Source organism: Perissodus microlepis, chromosome 18, assembly GCF_051167445.1.
Source record: "Perissodus microlepis isolate ML-2025 ecotype Zambia chromosome 18, ASM5116744v1, whole genome shotgun sequence".
NCBI lineage: Eukaryota > Metazoa > Chordata > Actinopteri > Cichliformes > Cichlidae > Perissodus > Perissodus microlepis.
The window spans coordinates 9068646-9091943 of record NC_140478.1 but is presented as its reverse complement, the minus strand read 5'-3'; the positions used below and the strand labels follow the sequence as shown (position 1 = coordinate 9091943).

General features: G+C 38.5%; 1 protein-coding gene across 1 annotated transcript in view; it reads left to right on the top strand.

Moving 5' to 3' along the window:
* Window positions 1-23298, top strand: part of LOC146367226 (vertebrate ancient opsin-like) — a 79073-nt gene that overhangs the window by 39892 nt on the left and 15883 nt on the right. The window contains exon 3 of the mRNA XM_084911710.1: window positions 10185-10418. Coding sequence (XP_084767836.1) covers window positions 10185-10418 — 234 coding nt within the window. The remainder of the gene's footprint in view (window positions 1-10184; window positions 10419-23298) is intronic.

The following is a 23298-nucleotide window of genomic DNA, read 5'->3' as shown; positions in this document are numbered from 1 at the left end:
TACTTTCACCTTGAAATAGGAGAATATTAGACTAGTAGATGTTCATCCCCTCCAGCTTTATCAGGACAGCTTGATTTCAGAGTTGTCCCAAATATTTGATACCTTTGACGACATTCACCTCAAGGCTTAATCTGCCTCTGATATTATTTTTAAAGTGACACAGAAACTCTGGTCTATCGCTTATAATGCTCCAAATTTTAAATTGGCTGATTTTAATTGCACTGTAAAAAGTACTGGGTCTAGGCGATGGCTGCGATTCTCCAATCATAGATACATACACATATGTGACACCTTTTTCCTGTGTATGGATCTCAGCTGAGAGGAGGGAGATGAAGACGGAAAAAGAAGGTCGATGTCCTGAAGTGAGGACATGTCTTCTGCCCTTCAACAATGTTTCAAGTGCTCTTCTTGTCAGTGTTTCAGCAGAACTCTGCTGATAACAAATGATACAACATCTTCCACACGAGTCTTTGTATGTTAAAAGGGAGTTTTTCCTTCCCACTGATGCAAAAGTGCTTACTCATAGGGGGTCATATGATTGTTGGATTTTTCTCTGTATGTATTATTGTGGGGTCTACCGTACAATATGAAGCGCTTTTGGAGACTTTTGTTGTGATTTGTTGCTGTATAAATAAAACTGAATTGAACTGAATTGAAAGTTGTGCTAGCACACCTTTTTTAAAGAAGTAAACAACAACTTACCAAACACATTAAAGCTATGTTAATATAAACGTGCCTGAATAACAATGAAAAAAAATATTATTGAAAAAAATCAAGGTTGGCATGATGGCATCGTGGGTAACACTGTAACCTCACTGGGTTCAAAACCATCAGCTGACTGAGGCCTTTCAGTCATTTTCATATTCTCCCTGTACCTGTGTAGACTCTCTCTCTGGGTACTCTGGGATTTCTTTCTATCTGCTTTTCTGCCTCTCTGTGTTAGCCTTGTGATAGACTAGCAGCCTGTCAGGTTATACCTCACCATGGGGTACCTGGTACTGTATGGCAGCTGGGATAGGATTCAACCACCCCCTTATCCCGGATTGGATAAGTGGTAGAAAATGGATCGACGGATTTGGTAACCAATATTCAATTGTAGTCGTGAGTGATATAAAAGCCCCCCCCCCCCCCCCCCCCCCCCCAAAAAAAAAACAAAAACAAAACCCACAAGAGTCTAGGTCATACCAGCATCTGTGGCCAGGAACTGAAAAACTATGGCGAGCAGCTGTGTGATATCTTAAAGTATATTTTTGCACAATCCCTTAAGCTGCAGAGGGTCCCCGAGCTCTGGAAACATTCCATTATTGTCCCGAATGTCAAAAGTAATCTTCTAAGTTGTTAAACAAGTTCAGGCCTTTAGCTTTGACATCCATCCATCAATTCATCCATTCATCCATTCATCTCATCCACTTATCCAGCTGGGGTTGCTGGAGCCTATCCCAGCTGGCATTTTTGGGTGAGTGCTGGGTATAGGGTCAATACATACCATCGCCGAGCTCACATAGAGACAGACAACCATTCACACCCACATGCATACCTACAGCAGACCTATCAGAATCAGAATACTTTATTGATCCCTAGGGGAAATTATTTTTCGTTACAGTGCTCCATTATAAGCAAACATGAACAAAGACAGACAATACACTAACTAAGAATAGCATAATATATACATGCATATATATACATAAAAATCACTTCTTAATAAATAGCTGAAAACCTAGAATCACACGCTAACATGACATTCACGTCTTTGGACTGGAAGACTAACTGGAGCGCTGAGAAAACCCACACAAGCACAAGGAGAACATGGAAAGTCCACACAAATAATTTGCTGCTGACAAGCAGATTCAAACCCAGAAACATCTTGCTAATCACTGCACCAACTCCAGCTTTGATTTCTTTGGCTATAAAACCATCACTTTAATGCTTTTGCTGGAACAGCTAGAACTGTTACAGTTTGCATCTTGAGGGCCACAAACCTTATTCCAGATTCTTACTTATTGATTTTTCTTCAGCGCTCAATACAACCCCAGTCATTGCTGCTCACAGAGAGCCTCAATTATTGCTTTGAACTTGGTTTTGATCTTACCTTAATTGGGTGAATAACTGACTTTTTAACCACTTTTTAACCAGCAGGTTAGAGAGTGTGCGACTTAATGGTGTTCTCTACTTACCCACTGGTTGCCCTCAAGGTTGCTGTGTCTCCCCTGGTTATTACATCAGCACAAATCAGTGTTGCAGCAACCACGATGACAGAGCCATTAGAGAGTTTGCAGAAGATTTGATTTGGTTGTTGTGTCAGAAACAAAAGATCTGATCAATCATTTCAGAAAGTCGCCACCAAATTACTTTAATGGGGTTTAAATTTTTTTTTACCTCTTATATTTTAGATCTACAATTTTTTGTTTTGAGTTTTGAATCCCATATTGATGATACCTCTAAATTGTCACATTTCTTTCTGTGGAAGATTCCTTTTCGACTCCCTCTTGCAGAAGTTTCAATCATTTGGTTAGGAAACTTAAATATGTGTCATACCTGGACATTAAAAAGGCCTGTAAGATCTCAGTGAGGACTCAGGCAAACACTTGATCATTTCTTATTTGAGCTAACCCTAATCTACACTACAGGGAGCTCGAGCTTTTGACCTCAGGTCACCCATTTAAGGTGCTCGTAAGGAGGACTAAAATTTTCTATGTCTTTTTGATCTTGAGTTACACTCTTAAAAGCAGTTCACATCCTGGCTACCTGGTTAACTTTCACTATGCTGACACATTGGCATATTTGTACTTGGTATTGATTTCCATTTTCCTTCATTAGCTTGGTGATTTATTGTTGTTGTCCCTTTGAACTGATTGTCGTTATGACGGTCACTGCCACTAAACAATAGAAATATGCCTGAACCTTACAAAGGCTAATGATTCGTGCTGCTGTGACACAACCTGGTCATCACTCCTCTTGCTTTGGAATGATCGCTACACTGAGCAGAAGAAAGAAGGTTATTTTTCTATGAAAGTACATAATGTTCATTATGTGCTCACTTGTTTTTGTGTTTTTGCCCAGTGGTTTATAATCACATGAGAAGGAACAGGTTCTACCATTCACTCATTTGAAGATCTTTTTGTGAACATGATGTGTGAATGGCTAAATGACAGTAAAGCATTAACTGTCATATATCACAAGTAACAATGTATTCAGCGTGTCTTCCTCACTTCGCACACCGTCTTCATCTTTTTGCATGTGGCACATTGATATTAGAATAGAGCTCTTTGCCTACTGATGTCAGTGTGACCCAAAAGAGCGAATATCTTCCGCCACAGAAAAACAGAACATAGCTGAGACTGAAAACAGGTTCTAATGTCTACTAGGGCTGCCACAAACGATTATTTTGATAGTCGACTAGTCACCGATTATTTTTGCGATTAGTTGACTAATCAGATCATGCATCCATTGGACGTAAAACGTACAGCTTATTGCACCAGCATGCATCTGCTCTTATAGAACTATCATTAGCTTACAGCTCTAAGTGTTTAAGGTATGTGCTAACTAAAAATAAAGACAAGATGATAGTTTATTAAATTTTAATGAAATTTGCAGATTGTTTCGGTGAAGTTTAATAAACTCCTTGCTATCTAAAATATAACGGGACACCGCAGTATATTCTCCAGCATCTAACACTTCTGATAATCAGTTGTCTGCTTGACGTTTATTCAGCTGTGTAAAAACTATAACTTTAATCTCAGCCAAACCGATTTACTCAGGAACAAATAAAATACTAAAAAAAGCCAAACAATAACATTTTGAAGTTATCTAAGTGACTTATATATATTTAACCTGAGTAGTGAAAGACGGCGGTGGGTTTGAAAATGATTTGGCGGGAGTCCGGTGTTCTCACGGGCTCTAGTGAGCCTTGCCCCCGGCTAGCTATCGAGCTAGTGGGTAACAGACGTCTCTGAAAACGTCGGAGCGCTTTTGAAAATATGTGGTGTCTTGATAAACTGAGCAGATATTTGAGGTTTACACAGTTACATTCTCGCCTGAAAATATGTTAAACGTTTATTTTGTGACCCAGAAAGAATAATAAGAGTAATATTAAAACTAACTAGCTGCCGCCATTGTTGGAAACTGAGCTGGGCTGCGCTATGAATTCTGGGACAGAGCTACTTCTTCTTCAGGGTTTAACGGCAGCTGGCATCCTTGTACATGCAGTGCTGCCATCTTCTGTTTCAATCCGTTATTACACTCTTAAATCCTACTACTTATTCCTGCGTCTTTTGTGATCTTACAAAGCTTCAAATGACGCGTCGACTATTAAATCAGTCGTCAACGATTTTGATAGTTGACGTAATCGTGACTAGTCGACTAATCGTGGCAGCCCTAATGTCTACTTAGTTACTTAATTGACAAAATCTGTTCAGCAGAATGCACACATATGGATACATATGTAGAGGCAGGTATAATAAAGTTAACTCCACAAAACAGGTATTCTCTATTGTGCATACTGCCATATTTACATATATGTATTCTAATATAAGTAACCGCAAATAGTAAACTAAAGTAGTAAGCAATGGAAGATAAAAAATAGCTTCTTTTTCTTTCTTTTTTTTAAAAAAAAAATTGCATGAAAGCACAGTAACGTCTTGGTTAAAAGTAAAGCTTTTGTGTATAATGCCACTGTTAGGAAGGGGATTTGTGTTTGTTTGTAAATGTTATCCAAACATGGTAAAATACAGACACTTTTTCCTAACATACTACATATCGCACTGCTTTTTCATTGTCGGCAGCTTAACTGGCAGTGCACTGTTGTTTTCTTACTCTTAACAGTCTGTCTGAATCCATCTTCTAGGTGTGAATTTCTAAGTTTGTTGACTTTGGCCTTTTTATATTCAGTAGTTTGCATGCACACAACAGCTTCTTCTGCTGCTGAGCCCAGCTACAGCGATGCCAACACTTCTAATAATTTAGCATGTTTGTCTTCTCTGATCAAAAAACTTTCGCTCTCTGAGAATTCAACAGAAAGAATTCAACAAGGACATCCCTGATTTTTGGCACACAATATACCGGGCTTCAAAGCCTCAGTGCTAATCATAACACAGATTTACTTTAGAAGATATTCAGTCATACAGCATCAATAGAGAGCACATGCAAGAAGTGAATCAAAATTTGGCAGATGAGTGAAAAGCTCTGATTAGAATGAAAGGACTGTGTAAACAGCATTGTTGACTAAACAAAGGGCTTCAGATTGGGATGACTACACAAAAGGCCACATCTTATTTTTTGCATATAGTGTTAATATTTCTGTATTATCATATTATCATTTATATTGATGAGCTTATTAAAATTAAAATAAACTCCTTGCTATTAAAATTATCTTGAGTCTTTTCTTTTCTTTTTTTTTAAATTTTGTTGTAAATTTGCTGCTGTGCTTGGGATCATTGTCCTGTTGTATGACCCAATTTCCTAAGAGAGAAGAGTTCAATTTCCTAAGGCAGACAGACCTTCATAATTTGTCCACACACATAGTTTGAGATGTTCGAAATTTGTTCACAAAGTATGAACAAATTCAAACACGAAAATATTGATGAATCACTCATTTGTGCAGGGAATGTTCATATGCACAGTTTATGTGCAGCTTTGTAAAGAAGAGGTCTATTGTTCCAGAAGTCTTTGTTCAGACACAATTTCCCTTCTGAACTTTTTAAGACAGAAACTTCCTCCTTGCAACCTTTCCAAACAAGCCATACTTCATACTTAAACAGTCTTTATCTAATTGTGCTGTCATGAAATTTACCATTTAACATCCAAACTGAGGCCTGTAGATTCTGAAACGTAGCTCTTGCAGTTTCACAGTTCTGATCTGCTTGGAAGATCGGCAGCTGTCCTGAATATTGCCCACTTGTGAATAATCTTTCCCACTGCAGAGTTTCTTCAAATTGTTTGGAAATGGCCTTTCCTGGATTTACTGACAAGAGCAATCTCTTCTCAGAGATCATTGTTGATGTATTTCCTTCTTGGCATTGTGTCAACACACACCCGAATCCCCCAGACCGGCAAACTGACAAAACTTCTGCTTTCACGGAGGTGCTCACACTTGCTGATGATCAGTTCATCAAGAACATTTGATTTTCAGCACCTGGCTGCTACCTACCCTCTTAATTCTTGTAGAAACATTTCAGACATTGCGTCGACATTTTGTTCCTTTTGGTAAATAAATACAAATATCACGTGTTGATGATCACTCAGAGATATATCTGTCCAATTTTAAATCCTGCTGAGGATCAGATCAGCATTGTTTATTATATCCTGATATGTGAAACCTGAGTATAATAATTCACAAGTGTTTTTTGATCTATAACCTCTGTGTGAGGTCTGATTAACTGATTAACTACTGCTCTCATTGGTTATAGGTACTGGTCAATCACATCTGATTCACTGTTCACACTGAATGCAAATAACAGTACTCGTTGACTGTATAGATACTTTAAATAGTATCCACTCAAATGTTACACTTTGGCTTCATAATTGTATCCTGAGATGTCCTGAGATGTCCTGTGTTTGTTATATTTGAGTTTTAAGTTGATAAGTTAAAAAAAGGCATAAGGTAAATCATTTGTGCTGAAGTTTTTTTTCTTTCTTTTTACAAAGATGATTTACAGATGATGAAAGCAAAAAGTTGTTTCATGCGCCCTGCAGTTCCTTTTAGTTAGAAATCTACCATTAACATCACAGCTCACTGGCCAGATGATCTGTGTGAATAAGCGACAGCCGCCAGGGATGCAAAAGGAGACAGCGCTCCTTCTGCCGTCACAGAGGAAAATTAGCCATGGGATATTTAATTAAGTTGACAAAGGCTGTAAAGATATTCTTTCTGGACAAGAATATCTCTCGTTTCTTTCCCACCTGTCTAACTATATGCTGTTGAATATCAATACCATACTGGACCGTTGCCATTAATCTACAGCTCTATTTCCAACTGTCATGATGCTGAGCGAAAAGGAAAGAAGCAAATGTTCCTGTTTCACTGACTGCCTTCTTATATCAACATCATGTTGTCCTTTGTCAGAATCATCTATTATTTTGAGGCTCATTATAAAGCTCGTACTTATCAACATTTTGACAAAAGGCTGTAACAATTTGGGCCGTCACATGGACTCAAAATATAAATATTAATTCCACTGCTTTGGGGATCGCTGTTTAGCATATGAAACAGTTCTCTGTTGGGGCAGTCAATTTGTCAGTCAGCTTCTTTCAAAAGCCACTCAGCCTCTGATTGCAATCATTCTACACTTACTCTTCATTTCCTCAATTTGCCTGTGATCTCTGGCACTTCATTTATTTAATCAGAGCCAAGCCTGAATCTATTAGCCACCTATTCTGCAGCGCTGACAAAGTGGGAACAGAGTGAAACTACAAGTAAAGCTGAAAAAATGTCCAGGGACCTCAAAAATACACAAGACGAGACAGAAAAAATGCAAAAATGTGTGTGTTCAAGTAAGCAATGTGGCAAAATATGACCTATAACCTTTCCAAATCAAAACTACACAGGCAACAGTTTGACTCTAATGTAAGCTAGTTTTACACAGCGGCATAAAACAGGTGTGAACGGGTGTGCCTAATAAAATGAACAAGTTTACCATATAACAAGCAGGTTTAAGGCATGAATAAATTATAAATATAAAGTAAATAGAGAGTACTTTGTTTGCAAAGGAAAACTTCAGAACAAAACCATGATAGCTTCTTGTGGCTTAAGTATAATGGGCGTTATTACACTCAAAAAGCAACACAAATACAGACAATGTTATTTAATGATATGAACTGCAAAGCATCAGCTCCAAATCCCAACCAGTCTGTGAGCGTATACAGGCTTCAGGCGTACATGTCTGGGTGTGCTTGTATGCAAGAACAAAGGGAGAGAGAAATGAGCAGCCACAGACCGTCAGAAGTGGGAATGAAACAGTGCAGGTGTATAAGCAAGCGGACGGGGTTTTAGAGCTAAGTGGGAAAGTTTGGATTCCTGTGAGACTGTTTTTTTATCTCCTTTCAACACTAGAGTCAAAATACCAAAGCAGCGATCCATGACTTGTTAGTAAAAGGAAAGATAGACAAGCATACCAAATCTGATGTGAAACCACTTCACAGCGAGAAGAAAAGAAAACACTGATTTAGACGCTAAATCATTAATCAAAATTGCATTGAAGATACGATATTGAAAATCTAATAGCACAAAGTAGTAATGCTCTTTTTCTCTATATGCCATGTTTTTGTTAGTTTTCACTTGATCAGGCTTTGAAAATACTATACTAAGCACTGATAAAAGTAATTAAAAGTACAGGTGTGGCAGTTTGGAAGTTTTGTAAGTAACAAAATAATTAGAAATGCCCCAAATTAAAAGCTAATGTTCAACTCTATTTTTAATATATAGCGTCCTGTTTGTTTAAAAGAAAATCAGCCACACAGTGTTTTCCATCATCTTGCAGACCACAACTGTTCAAATCGGCTAGCGACTGGTGCCATATTGAACAGCAGCATTGACGTCTGTCTGCTGCAATAAAAATGCAAAGCTTGTTTTCCCTTCTTAAAACTATCGACCCATTGTTTCACGAATTACAAAGCCTTTCTTTCAGGGAAATTGTGTTTTCAATGAAGACGGTCCAAACAGGCTTGTGTGAACACAGTTCCCCTTTGCACATTCGCAGCTGTCTCGTGGGGGTAAAGGTAATGAGACTGTCAGTCACTGGCTTGGCTTGATTAGATGTATAAGCACACCTGTCTGGTGAAAGCATACTGTACTTCTATACTGATGTGTATATATGAATACAAATGGCATATGAGTGGCGGCCCAGGGAGTCCGCGAGAATGTGAGTTGACAGCCTGCCTGAATAATGCTAATCATGCTTCGCCATATTGTTTAAACCCTCACAGCATACATTAACATGTTCAGGCCGTACACCAAGAATAAAACACTGAGAATCAGCAGCAATGAAATTCATAGTAAAATAATATAGCTGCAAATCTGGAGTGAGGGTTAAAGGATATTAGAGTGTGATCAGATGTCACAATGGCGATGATGACTGATCACTGGGGTCAGGAAGTTTTGAATGTTTACATCTTTTTCTTTTTACTAGCGTGTGTATGTGTGTAAAAACAAAAAACAAAAAAAAAATCCCAACACTGCTGGAGTCTTTCTTAAAAGAGGCTCCCTGCCAGAGTGCGTCTCCGCCACCATGAAACTGAGTGACAGCAGCAGACATGTGGCCATCGGGTAGCAAAACAAATCTCGACAGTTTGGGTTTGGGGAGCGTGAAGATGCTTGTCAAGTGCGTGCATGTCCGTGCGGGAGGATGCATTATACTTGCTAGATTCAACCCGATACTTTGATATTTTAACAAACAAAAAACTTCAGTTTATTCAAACTTGATTCTTCTTTGTATTTCATTTATTTATTTTTACAATTTTCAGTTAATGTCTCACCATGAACTTTCTGAAATCTGAGAAATATGCAAGATTTCTATCAAAGACTTTCATCAGGTCATAAAAATTTAGTCGTAAATGTAGTCGACACTGTCATTTATCTTTGCACAGAAATTACTAATTAACTCAAAGTTATCTGTCAGTTTTAGTAGTGTTTACATATTACAATTTAACATTTTTGGGACATATGCTGATTGACCTTTTGCAGAAACTCAGACTATCCCCAGGATACAAACCAAAGCTGTCCAAAGGAAAAACAGAATATGCCTCCCAGAACTTCTTATGCTCACTTATAAGAATGATGCACTTGGTTTATTATTAGGCAGACAACTGTGCAGCTCCCAGCAAAGAGACTCTCTGCTACATAAGTTATCTTATCTCAGTGACTGCTGGCTATAATTATATTAACAAAGAGGCCCAAGAATAGTACTGACCTTCTAATTCAACTCTACGTAAAGACACTGGTAAGTTAATTTTCCCAAAATGTCAATCAATTGCTTTAACTCGCTGAGTGTAATGTTATTACAGATGGGAATGTAGGCTTATGTTACAAAAATGAAACCCAGAAGTAGATGTATTGACTATATAGTGAGCATTTTACCCCCCAGAATCCCCAAAAGGAGGGAAAATATCTGACCACAATGTCTCATCACAGGAAATCGCCGGCTTATTAATGTCTTGTTTCTTTTCCTCGTCTTTTCTCCCATTGTCTCCAGGTGAGCGGGATCAATGCGTCGATGAGCAGGAAACGTGAGCAGCGCGTGCTATTCATGGTGGTGATTATGGTGATGTGCTACCTAATATGCTGGCTGCCTTATGGCATCATGGCCCTACTGGCCACCTTCGGCCCACCGGGCCTGGTCACACCGGAGGCGAGCATCATCCCGTCAGTCCTTGCCAAAATGAGCACGGTCATCAACCCAGTCATCTACGTCTTCATGAATAAACAGGTAAGAGGAGGGAGGGCTGAGGCTGGGGTCAGTACCTTTTTCTATTTCGCTGTCAAAAAGTGGCAGCCGGAGGTCCTCCTGCCCACTGAGGCGAATGATTATTTCAAGGTGGATTAAAATAATAGAAATTACTCCTTGTTTTCTATTCCTGTCAGGTGAGTCAGTGGCTTCTTGACACTGAATAAACTAAATTATGTACTTGTGTGTGCATGGTGAATAAGAAGGTCTTTGAATCTACTTTTTTTTTTAACATATTTGACGAACTCTGCCAACTCGGCTTGTTCGTCTAAATAAATAACGTCTAAACAAATAATAGACGTTGTGATGAGCTAATGAAAACTGAGTGCTTACATGTCTGTTTGTCACGTCAGAGGGGGTATTTGCAGTGTCGTGCAAGTACCCGTTTTATCAGGTGTTTGTCATTAAAATTGTAAAAGATCTCATTTAATCTTGGCCCACGCTCACATCAGGCAATATGATGAGACCCTTTGGGTGTTATTATCTTAACCGGGAGCACTTATTTGGAGCTTGCTGTCTTGGTCTTATTTGCTTTTCTACTTTAATTACTGTTAAGTTGCCCGTGAGAAGAATTAATAAAGCTCACCTCAGGAGCCTACAGTATGTCATATGACCCTCATAGCTCATTTCATTTTACTGTGTTTTCTATTTGTGCTGCGCTAAAGTTCCAATCGGCTGTAACCTCTTCTATCCCGGCTTACTTTTTGCAAAGCAACAAGTACTTAATGCATGGAGACTACCCAACAAAATAACATTTTAAAACAGTCAATACCTGAGCTGGTCTGCTTCAGTGGGATTGTTCTGGTGTGATTTTCTCAACTTTTTGATGCAATATGAAAAGTTTTGTTTTGACCAAAACAATAAATAAACTGTCAGCGATCAGTGGTGTGTGAAATTATAGAAAATCACTTAGTTCTAATGGCATCACTCCAAAGAACAAAAGAAAATTGTGAAATATATTCTAACCTAAATGTGTTTTTTTTTATTTTATTTTGTTTTATTTAGGATCCGATTACTGAGAGTAGAAAAACTGGCTGAGAAGCATTCAGGACCGTTACAGTTGTGGTCACATACAGTACATTTGCCAAATTTAAGTGGAATCAGGACAGCAAAACTCATAACTATTCATCTGTCAGGAACTGACAGGAAAACAGAAACTTTTGCCGGCGTCAGTGTGGGCTCCGCTCGTACTTTTTTGACTGGAGGGCCAAAGACATAGGGGGAAAGGATGAAAGACGGAAGACACTGAGGACTGAGAAGAGAACCAAAGATCAGAAATGTTTGTTTTCCGTGTGTCAGTGGCCCAACGTTCAGAGAATCTCTTCTGATTATAAACTAGCTGTTCAATGATTAAATACTATGGCACACAAAGAAGTTTGCATCCAAATAAATAATCAAAGTAAACCTTAAAAGTAGTTTCACATTTGTCATGCAGCTGTTGTTGTTTTGTGTTATTTAATTAAACCCACAGACCAACAGTAAACGCCTATGTTATTGTTGAGTGATGCAGTACTACTTTTTTATCGAGCAGTGTCATCCCGGGCATGACAGAGCTCAGAGCCCAGTGCAACAGTTGAACTGGATCTTAGATTCTCCTTCCTTAAGTGAAACTTTTTGACCAGTAGGAACCAATACTGACACAGTTTACCCCGACGAATGTGACTGGTGGGGATGCTTTTGTCAGCTGATCATTTCTGGGTGCTTGACTTGGCCTTGTTTTCTGGTGTTTTCTATTGTTTGTGCTAAAATCACACTCAAGTTTTAAATGTTTAATTCATTGGTTGTACAAATGGTTGAAGCATAGAGACGTTCCAAAGCATCGCGATGGCTCACTTGTTCATAGTGTTGGTTAATCTAAATAACAATTTTAATAATTTTAATAAATTGGACACTGACAGATTCATTTGTGTTGCTCTTGGTAGATTACATGAGTCATTACTGAAATTAGCTGATTCTGACAGAGCTGTTTTAATGTGTACATTAATTGCAGGGTTAGTTCTATAAATAGTTGGACAGAGATACACTTTTTGTAGTTTTGCCTCTGCATACCAGTACAGGAGGTTTTAAATCAAATAATTAATTACTAACTATATTTTTAAAAGACTAACATTTTTGTAGTTTTAGAGTTGAACGTGGCAGTCTTCTCACCAAAGAACATTTGGATTGTTTGACAATCCACTGTGGTGCTGTACAGAGGCAAACTACAACAAACTACCAGCTATGGAACAATACTTCCACAATCACTGGTGCATTTTTGCATTTGTGGTCTCTCCCTAATTTCCCCCGTTAGGTGATGTCAAAGTAACATCCACACGAATAGATACGCCAGAATGCCTCGTTTTTTTATTCACCTCACATTAGTTATATTTTGACTGTGCTCCCAAAGTTAACTCTAAATTTCAAGTTTACTTTATTCTCCACCTTCCTTATCAGGGTTCTCTCTCAACTCAAGCTCTCTGTGCAAACAATACATTTAAACTCAAGATTTAAGATGTTTTGTTCGTTTCTGAAACATAGTTCATCATAGTGAGCATAAATAGGAGAAGATAAGCGAGACTGTCTCACTGAAGCAGACTGATAAAACTTCTTTTTCTTTCTAATCTTTATCATCTCATTCTGGTCTATTAAGTAAAGCTCAATGAAAAGCATAATGCTATGTAAGGCTTTAGCCCTCTCAGGATATCTATGTGCAGTAGATCCTGAGATGTACTGTACAAAGAATTATATGCAGTGCAGTATATTGGAGAGTAAATCTTATCACCATTTCTAAGCCTTTCAAAGTGCAATACTTTTTCTCAGGTTTAGACTTTCCTTACTGGAAAGTTACTGTGTTACTGCCAAGACTTATTTTACTGTGGAGTTGGAAATCTACTGAAAAAGCATACAAACTCAATATGCTGCTGTCATCTGGAGATACTGCATGCTTCTCCTTATATGTTACATCAGACGCTGAGGCCACCGCCACAGCTAACTGACCTTACAGGGACATTTTAGCCGACACGTCATCAACTTCAACTTCCCCTGGGAGGGAGCAAGTGGGAGAGAATGAAACCAAATGTCCTGTATGTCATTTTCAGTCTTCAATTCCTCCCAGCCCATTACTATGGAAATTGTGAGTTGAGGCGAGTTGAAGACTAAAAATGCTGTACAGATACAAGGATCAGCTGGTTTGTCCCGTCAACGATCAGCTCTGCTCACAGCCGACACCCCCGGGGTGGTTTAAAAAACAGGAATTATGGGTAAGTTTAATCATCTGTTTATATTTGAATCACTACTTGAAAATAAACTTGTGAATACACGCGAATACACTGCTTTATATATAGACCAATCCAAAAATATCTGTATATTGTCACAATTGTCACGTTTTCAAAACTAAAACCTGAGTATGATTTTATTTGACTGACATAAAAATAAAAACTAGACATTTTTAAAAAGTGAACTAATGACACCAGACTGTGTACTTGGAAAAATATACTAAAACAAAATAAAGATATACAGGAACTGTCTCTTGTGTAGCATCTTGTACATGTTACAGCGCTTTAGTGCAAAGACAAAATACATACATTTTAAATGTTAAACATGAAAAACTGAAAAGATCGTGACTGAAACAAGTAATAGATCATTGCAGTCTTTGAAGTCCTTACCTCATCTCTTAATCCAACAATAAGTTGTGTAAAGACCTAACCTTGTCATTGTAGACAGGGATTGCATGCATCCATCCACCCATTTGCTTCCGCTTATCCTTTTCAGGGTCACGGGGGGCGCTAGAGCCTATCCCAGCTGTCTGAGGGCGAGAGGCAGGGTACACCCTGGCCAGGTCGGCAGTCTGTTGCAGGGCTAATCATAGACACAAACAACCATTCGCACTCACAATCACTCACTATGGGAAATTTAGAGTTTCCAATTAACCTAACCCCACTAACAGCATGTCTTTGGACTGTGGGAGGAAGCCAGAGTACCCAGAGAGAACCCACACAAACACAGGGAGAACATGCATGTATGTTAGGGTAAATTATATGTGTAATGCTGTTATTGCCTCAGTCCATCCCCATAAGTACCAAGTCACATTTCTTGACAATCAAGAAAGACAACAAGGACCAACTAGGCTCAAAATTCAAAACAACTGTAGACGTTTGTTTCCTGGTTATAAATATTTTGCTGATCTCCTGGGAAGAATTCATTCAGTGACGCTCTACATCACAAAAATTTGAATTTGCAGGAAATCTAAAATGTTCCCACCTTTTCACCTCAGAGTGAGGATATGCCTGATTTACAATATAAACCAAGATCAGCCTCTGCTGAATTGGTGATGTGCCAAAAGAAATCCCCAAAATATCATTCTATTCACAAGTTCTTATGTGAATGAATCATCGTTTTTCCAGCTCCAACCCTCTGATTTTTTAATGCAATCTATGGTCTGCATTATAATTCATAGCACTGGGGAGTTTCCTGGATTAAGTCAAGCAAATGTCAAATGAAGCAGAAGGTATCTGCTGATGGCTATCGCAGAAGCTTCCTGACATTCACTCACCTCATACGAATCCCTTAAACTACAAGACTCTCTTCTGTAATGTAGAAGAATGACTTACTGCAGTTTTACTCTTCTCAAACTGTGGAGAGAGCACTGCAAATGTTTTGATGTATGTCATCTATTTGGATCTATCCATTTTCCATCTAGTCCCCCAATAAGGATGTCATTCAATACAAATGCCACATATTTTTGGAATGTGCTGGACCTTTACAAACACAGACAATAAAGATCTGTCCTTTAGGAAAAAACTACTTTCATGTTCAGTCACAGCAAAACTGAATAACATTAAACCCAAGACAAAGTCTGATGTTTTTAAGAGAAAGTTGAGCTCCTTATTGGAACTTTGACCCTCCTCTTCCCATATAGTATCCGCTCAGTTCACAGGGTTCATCATCATCCACACCTGCTCTAACCAGTCTGAGAGGACTCTTCATAAATTCTCTGCAGCCCTTTCTCTCTGAAATATTCTGTCAATGCATCTTGTTCCTTCAATCTCCCTGTCATGCTTTATCTAGTTATCTGTCATTATCTTCACCTTTCTCCTGACCTCAACCTTGATGCCTCTGTGTCCTAATTTACTTCATACTCTAGCATTTGTTTGTTGTCTCCGCCTTTCTCTCTCCCGTCCTTCTAGCCCTCATCAGTGTGGTGTTTGGACAGCTGAGGGAAGTGGGGAGTGTGCATCAACATTACAGAGAGGTGCTGATCATCTTGTTTCTTTACATCTCCTTGCTAGCTTTCACTCTCCGATGACCTTAAAGGTTACTGAGATACTGACAATAGGGACAAACATGTTGCCTATAGACACAGTGCGTGAAAGATCTTTTTGGTTATGTCCTGGGGCATTTTGCTCTTCTTCTCCTCAGCATCTGTTCGTGCCCAGCAAGGTTATGAGACATAGTGTGCGTGAGAAGTTCAGTGACGAGTCAAATGATTACAGGCTCTCATGAGATGAGGTCACAGTGTGGTAAAAAAGTTTGAGATATGTTTTTAAGTTGAAGAATAAAAAGTCTTAAAAAGACAACACTTCGCAACTTTGCCAACCTGTAAGGGGCTCTAAATCAGGAGATTGTTGATTAAACTGAAGCAGGTTGAGTACACAAACTACTTATTTAATGTTGTATTTAAGGAAGAGCGAGGGCCTACGGTGGTCCCTAGAGACGTACAAACTCCAAAACACAACGGAAGTGCTCCAGGACGCTAGGGGCAGTGGTGAGCTCAATTTGCAAAATAAACGGCAAGTTTGTTGCAAACATGGAGTTGGATACCAGCGGAAAACACCTGCAAGGATAGAACAACCACGCTTTATAAGAAAGGTAATGTGTAAACTGTTGTTTGTTTGATTTGTTTTTAATTACTATGAATGCTTAGTTTATGGTGGAGTCAAATCCTACGTTAGCTAACAGTTAGTGTGCTTTGCTCAGAGAGAAGCCCAACACTGCCCCTAGTGTCCTGGAGCACTTCCGTTATGTTTTGGAGTTTGTACGTGCTTTGTCTCTAGGGGCCACCATAAAGGGCCCCAGTGCAGACTCGTAGGCAGGCTTCAAACTTAAAACAACCTTTCACTGGAGGTAAATCATAACACATCAAAGAATGCAATTATAGTAAGGCTCGCAGGGATATAAGGGATACCAGAACTATTAAATGAAAGAGTCGCGTCATCTCCGTTCACTTCATTGGACCATTTTTTACAGGAATGGTGGAGCCTCACAATAGTTCTCAAAGTTAGCAAAATGTACTAGATGTGCCATAGAGATATAGAAGAACACACATTCCAACTGCCAACTAAGCGCTTGCTGGAACTATTTGAAGGCTACATGACCCTGAATTCTGAACTCCCACTGAATAGGATGACATAACCAAAGGCCACAGCGAGACAAGAACTATAAACGCACACCCAGTAATCAGGGAGATTAGACAAACCAGGAAAACTCACTGGGGGAAATCAAGACTGGGAAAATTAAAACTGAACACTAAACACACGGGACAAGGATTAGCAAAATAAAACAGGAAACACTAAAGCGGAGACAAGGACTCAAATATATGAACTTGACACAGAAAGACAATCATGGAGACTAACACAAAGATGAGCCTGAGGGAAAAGGAAGGAAATGCAAAGCGGAACTTATAAACCTATGTTCATCAATAACTAACCAAAGATAAAATTCAAAAATAATAAAATAGGAAACCAGTAACAGGGGTCAGAATATTAATAAAATATAACAATAAAAATCACGAACACATGGAAACACAAAACACTATAAACCAAATTTAGGAATAGAAACCAAAAGAAACCCACAAAACGTCAAAACTGTGATATTTAAGAAAAATAGCTGTCTACTTGCTGCAGTTAGAGATGTTTCTCCAAACTAAAGGAGACATTTGGTTGGAAATAGTGGTGGAAATCATTGAGTAACACACAGTATAATGCTATCATGATAGTTCCACAAAGTAACAATATTAAAAAATACTGTCAGATTAGATAGTCACATGTAGTGGTAGCCTATTAATATAACAGTGCCGTCAACAGTGCCTCATCCAACTTAGGCTTCAGTCACACTAGAGTATAAATAGGATGGCAATTTCCATCTGGTGAAGAAAAGCCATTAGTTGGTGAGTCATTCAGTTTTTTGCTGTCTGGGGTAGATTGCAAGTAGTCACGGCAAACAACGAGCATGCAGCACCCTCAGCCTGGGTGACCACTTTTGTCACAATGCGATTGGTGGGAAGCAGCGTGTCTCTGTCCAATCTCAATCTCAGTCAGATTGGCAAAGGTTTACAGACGGAGTACATTCACCATCTAGTTTATAAATACAGACAGACTGCCAACATGTTCTAATCAGAGTCAGTCTGCGCTGATTGGTGCAAACGATCTGCTCCATCAAATACTGAACCACACAAACCTGAGCTGCAAATGCCTGACAGTATATAATGTTTTGTTTTCTTCTGCACATCACACATGTCAGCTGCTACAAAATGAAGCTTTCAGGGTTGCATGAAATAACAGTTTTTAATACAGCAACTCTGGATAAATCCACTCCTTCATTCTTTGCTTAGTTGTAAGAACCACACACACTCCTCAGTAAATCTTAAGAGAAAAGTTCACCCTTGTATCATAAACATATTGATTCTTCTTCAGCATCCTTCAGAATCTTTATCTAAACTGGCATGCTCTTGTCAGAGAGAAACACAGCATTAAACCTGCACTTTCACTGTGTTATTTTGTTAGTGCATTACTGGCATTCTCATTTTTGAGCTGCAAATTTGCAATGCTCTTAAAAGAATGCAGGTTATTAATGAAATGAACTACTTTCTGTTTGCTATTAAATCATTCAGATGTGGACCAGTCTATGGCTGAGGGTATCATGCTTGATGTGTGAATTCTGCACACAGGTGGCGAGTCCCGCTCTAAGGTACAGATTTGCAGATTTGAGATTAATCACAGTTAATTGTGATGTTATTGCAAACTGATGGCATGTAAGTGCCGACTTTCGGTAGCACAGCAGTCTCCCCCAACTCTTTTCTCTAGTGTGACTGCAGCCTTACACATAATTTTACACAGCACCTCTGTTGACAGGCCGCCACTCAGCAGCTGAATACATCGACATGAGTGAATGTTAACATCACTGAAGAGAGGTCAGCTCCAGTTTCAACACTGAGGTTTTTAACAGTTATCATGGACGTTAACATGGCCACCATTTAACTAAAACTAGAGCAATAGAAATTATTGTGACATATTTCAGAGTGACTCTTCTCCCAACACTGCACCACTACAACCAGTCTCAGGGTTCCAACACCTGCTGAATCTCACTTTAACCCATGACTGTGAGTGGAGACAGTCACTTATCTACATCTACAATGTAAGCAACAGGAAACAGATATTTTTTTTACATTTACTTTGTTTTCCTCTGCTTGTATTCTGCAAAACAGATGTTCAAGTTGAGTCCATTCATTCAGAATTAGAATTTAATTTGAAATAAAGTTTCTATTCTCTTATATTAATATTATTCTATTATCCACACAAAATAGCTACTTTTTAATTTTATATGTGTGGTTTTATATATACCACACACACACACACACCTACATATATACAGTCTAGTTTGGACACACCACTGCACATTTAATGTTTTTTCTTTATTTTTACTACTTTCTACATTGTAGATACAAACTGAAGGCATCAAACAGATGAAGCAAGATATGTGGAATTATGTAGCAAAGAAAAAAATGATAAATAACTCTAAATATGTCTTATATTTTAGATTCCTCAAAGTAGCCACCCTTGCCTTTGTTGACAAACCCTTGGCCTTCTATCAATGGGCTTCATGACGTAGTCACCTGAGATGGTTTTCACTTCACAGGTGTGCCTTATCAGGGTTCATTTGTGGAATTTCTTGCCTTCTTAATGGGGTTGAGACAATCAGTTGTGTTGTGCAGAAGTCAGTTTGGTACACAGCTGACAGCACTATTTGAAAACTGTTAGAATTCATATTATGGCAAGAACCGACCAGCTAAGTAAAGAGAAACAACAGTACACCATTACTTTAAGAACTGAAGGTCAGTCAGTCAATAGTAATGTGCAGTTGCAAAAACCATCAAGCACTACGACGAAACTGGCTCACAGTCACCTGACCTAAACCCAATCAAGATGGTTTGGGATGAGCTAGACCGCACAGTGAAGGCAAAAGGGCCAACAAGTGCTCAGCGTCTCTGGGAACTCCTTCAAGACTGTTGGAAAACCGTTTCAAGTGACAACCTCATGAAGGTCATCGAGAGAATGCCAAGAGTGTGCAACGCAGTAATCAAAACAAAGGGTGGCTATTTTGAAGAATCTAAAATATAAAACATATTTGGATTTATTTCACACTTTTTTTGTTTACGACATATGTGTTCATTCATAATTTTGATGCCTTCAGTGAGAATCTACAATGTAAAAATGGTCATGAAAATAAAGGAAAACGATTAAATGAGAAGGTGTGTCCAAACTTTGATTGGCAGTTGTGTCTGTGTATGATTCAGTTACACTATTGTGGCAGTTCATCTTAGCTGCTCTTGAGTAAGCTTTCGCTCATTCTTTCACCGTTTGCCCTGTGTCTGAATTTCTTCTTCTTTTCTGTAAAATAGTTGTAAACATTGATTCACTGTCCTCTCATTTGAAAAAGCAAATATATAAGGAGACATAAAGTAATCAGATTAGTGAGGGGAATCTTTTTAGAGCATCCATATAAGAATGACTGTCTCACAAGAGAAAGTCACATGATATTGATATATTGTCCACCCTTATTTGAAAGTACCAACAACCCAAGGGCAGAATATTTAAAATCAATTTCGAAGCAAATAAGTAAACAGACTGTGGTACCTGCGCTAATTGTACTGGAGAATTATGGAACCAAGTGCAGAATTCCAGAATTCCCATTGTGGTTTATTTTTTCTTCATTCACAGCAGCAATAGAGGTTTAGTGGAATAAGCCATTGCGTTTTGGCTCCACAAATAACACTTAATAGAAGCCATTTTTTGGTCTCTAATGATCAGTGGTTAAAAAATGGTCAAGATACAATCTGTGTTATTCTGTACACATGCTTTCAATTACACAAACACATGTCTGGGTCACGTAACATGCTACTGTCGTGAATCTAATTCAATCAATAAATGACTTTTGAACTAATTATCTGTGTACACTCGACCTTTTTGTCTCTTTCCACATGCCACATGTGCGATTTCACTGCTGTGATGCCTTAAATCTAAGCACATGCTGAGAAAAAGTTTCACTGTATTTTGCACCCATGAGAAAATGTAGTAGACTATAAGTATACATGAAACTCAGAAAGTATACTAAGTATACTACGTTTACTCAAGAGTGGCATCTTCAGAGTCCACATTAACACGAACTCAGGAGGAGGACTAAATTGGAGTTTAATGCCAGCCGTTGTGTGGAGAATATGTTACAGATGTGGATAGAAATGCGTAGAATTGAAAATAAACCAGTATACCTTGAATCCATTGTTACATTTTTAACTTGCTGCTGAGGCCTTATTATTCAGAATCTTTCTATCCGTCTATGTGCAAGAAATACCCAGGTTTATGCTGAATAACACTTTATTTTTCTTTATTTATTTTTTTATTAAGAGGTTGATGTAAAACAGCTAAATCTGCATGAAATCACAATCTCGAGACTTCCAGTTCTGTTTCTTGGATTTAAAAATGTATCCAGAGGTCCATTCACTATTTATTATATCCTGACAGAAGGTGTATACATTTCAATGCTTTCCCTCTGTACCTTGGAGACAGCCTGTCCTTTCTTTTCACAAACTGTGATGTATTCTGACTCTTGGTGCTGGTGAGAATACAGTATTTGTGGAAGTGTAGACCAGTAATGGTTCAGAGAGATAATGTTATCAGTTAGAGGAGTTCCGTTTACTTTAAGGCAGTTTGCTGTTTGTTAGTTTAAAGCTAGTCTTACAGAATTCGGTCCAAAAGTACTTAACCTAACTTTATCTTTATTCATTTTTGTATTGATCTTGCAGATAATACAATTTACTGCATGATGTTACTGTTGATGAAGAGGCCATGATCAACTGTAAGATTAAAATGCTTTTATCCATTTAAGTTATAGTTGATTTATTTCCTGCTTATTTGATTGGATCCACCAAGTGATGTTTACAGACCAGCTGATTTAATAAAAGCTTTATGTCTTTATTTTGATTACAAAGAAATGCAGTTATGATTGCTTTTTATATTGTAAAGCTCTTCTGCAACTTCAATCATGCATCCAGCTTTTTGCACAGTGCGTGTTTGTCATTGCCCATTAAGCTAATATGCTGAGAAGCACTGGAACGTATTGGTGATAATTCCGAAGCGTGAGCTCAGGTGAAGCCCTGCAATCATCCCATTTACTTGTGAAGAGCAGTGACACTACAGTGCAGAACCTAACAGTGCAAAATCCATGATTATGTTAAACAGTACTTTTGTAATTATTTCCCACTCTGAGTAGTTGCTGGGAAATGAATGAAGAACTGAGAGGTCCTTCAAAATGTCCTAATCAAGGACTATCTGTTAATTAATTAGACTGAACAACACTCTGCAAAAATATTTCGCTAATGTTTTATGTATCTGTGGAATCTTAGGATTATCGATTTTTTCAATAACTTATAAGTTTTTACATCCCATGTTACAACCTTTAAAGTGACTTTATTATATGAATGATTTTGAGTTCAAAATAAACCTTATTTATCTCATATTAGGCCTTTGTGCAGTCCTACAATTCATCCACAGTCTGAATCAAGCTGTTTTAGTTCTTCTTTAAGGTCTTCCCCGCTCTAAATTAAGTCTTTAAGTCTTCTGACTGGCTCCTCCTGGCATTATGCAGAAGAAAGAATAGAAGTACATGTCTAAAACATCCACCATATAAAACAGCTGATTTAAAAAAAACAAGCATGTTAATTCCAGTTTGCAATAGTGCAAGTCTGGATCTCTCACACTCATATAGAAAGGTAACACTCCATTATCTCTCAAACTAAAGATATAAATGCACTGTCTCCTACTGTCTCCTACTCTGGGGCAGAGTGTATGGCAGTGAATATATGATATACATCATCAAATATGGATTGAATTCCAAAGGATATTAGGTTCGTGGAATTAGAACAATGATGCTTATAGCCTTCACAAACAAGGTGCTGAACATCTGAAGTTGCAGTAATGGAGCTGGTAATAACAGTGTACTGCAGGAGCTGCAAAATTAAGAGGCAAAGGTGCTGAGATCTTTGCCTCCCACCACTTCAGAGACATTTTCATTTGTCACAGCTCACATCGAACACATCTCTGTCACAAAATAGAAGAAACTGCTGATTAAAGCAGGTCCAAAAAAGTGATAAATGTATGTTATTAGGGTCCACCAGGTGGACACAACCCTGTCGTCACCATGTCAGAGTTTGTTGGGAGTTTTTGCAGCGTTTCCCCAATGATTGTTTTGTTTCTTTAATAGCCTTGCACCTACATGATGAGTACATAATTGTACCCCTTCCTAATGCTAAAGATCAGTCACCATTTCTCCAGCAGTGGGACTGTAATTTTCCTGGTACAAGGAGGGCTCGGATGTGTTCTGCTATGCCTAAAGTCCTTGTTTTTCTGTAGCAGCACACAGTAGGGGATCACCTCTGTTTGTAGATCTGCAGGGCAGGTCTCAGCCTAGAGTCAGCCTTTTTCTGGAACTAAAGTGCAGTAGCTTACCAATAGCTCAGTGAACGCAGCATGAACCCTATCTTTGTTTCCTGCTTCATTAATTTAACACAGTTCATGTTCAGAGTTACAGAGTCAGCGTCCTCTTCCCTTAC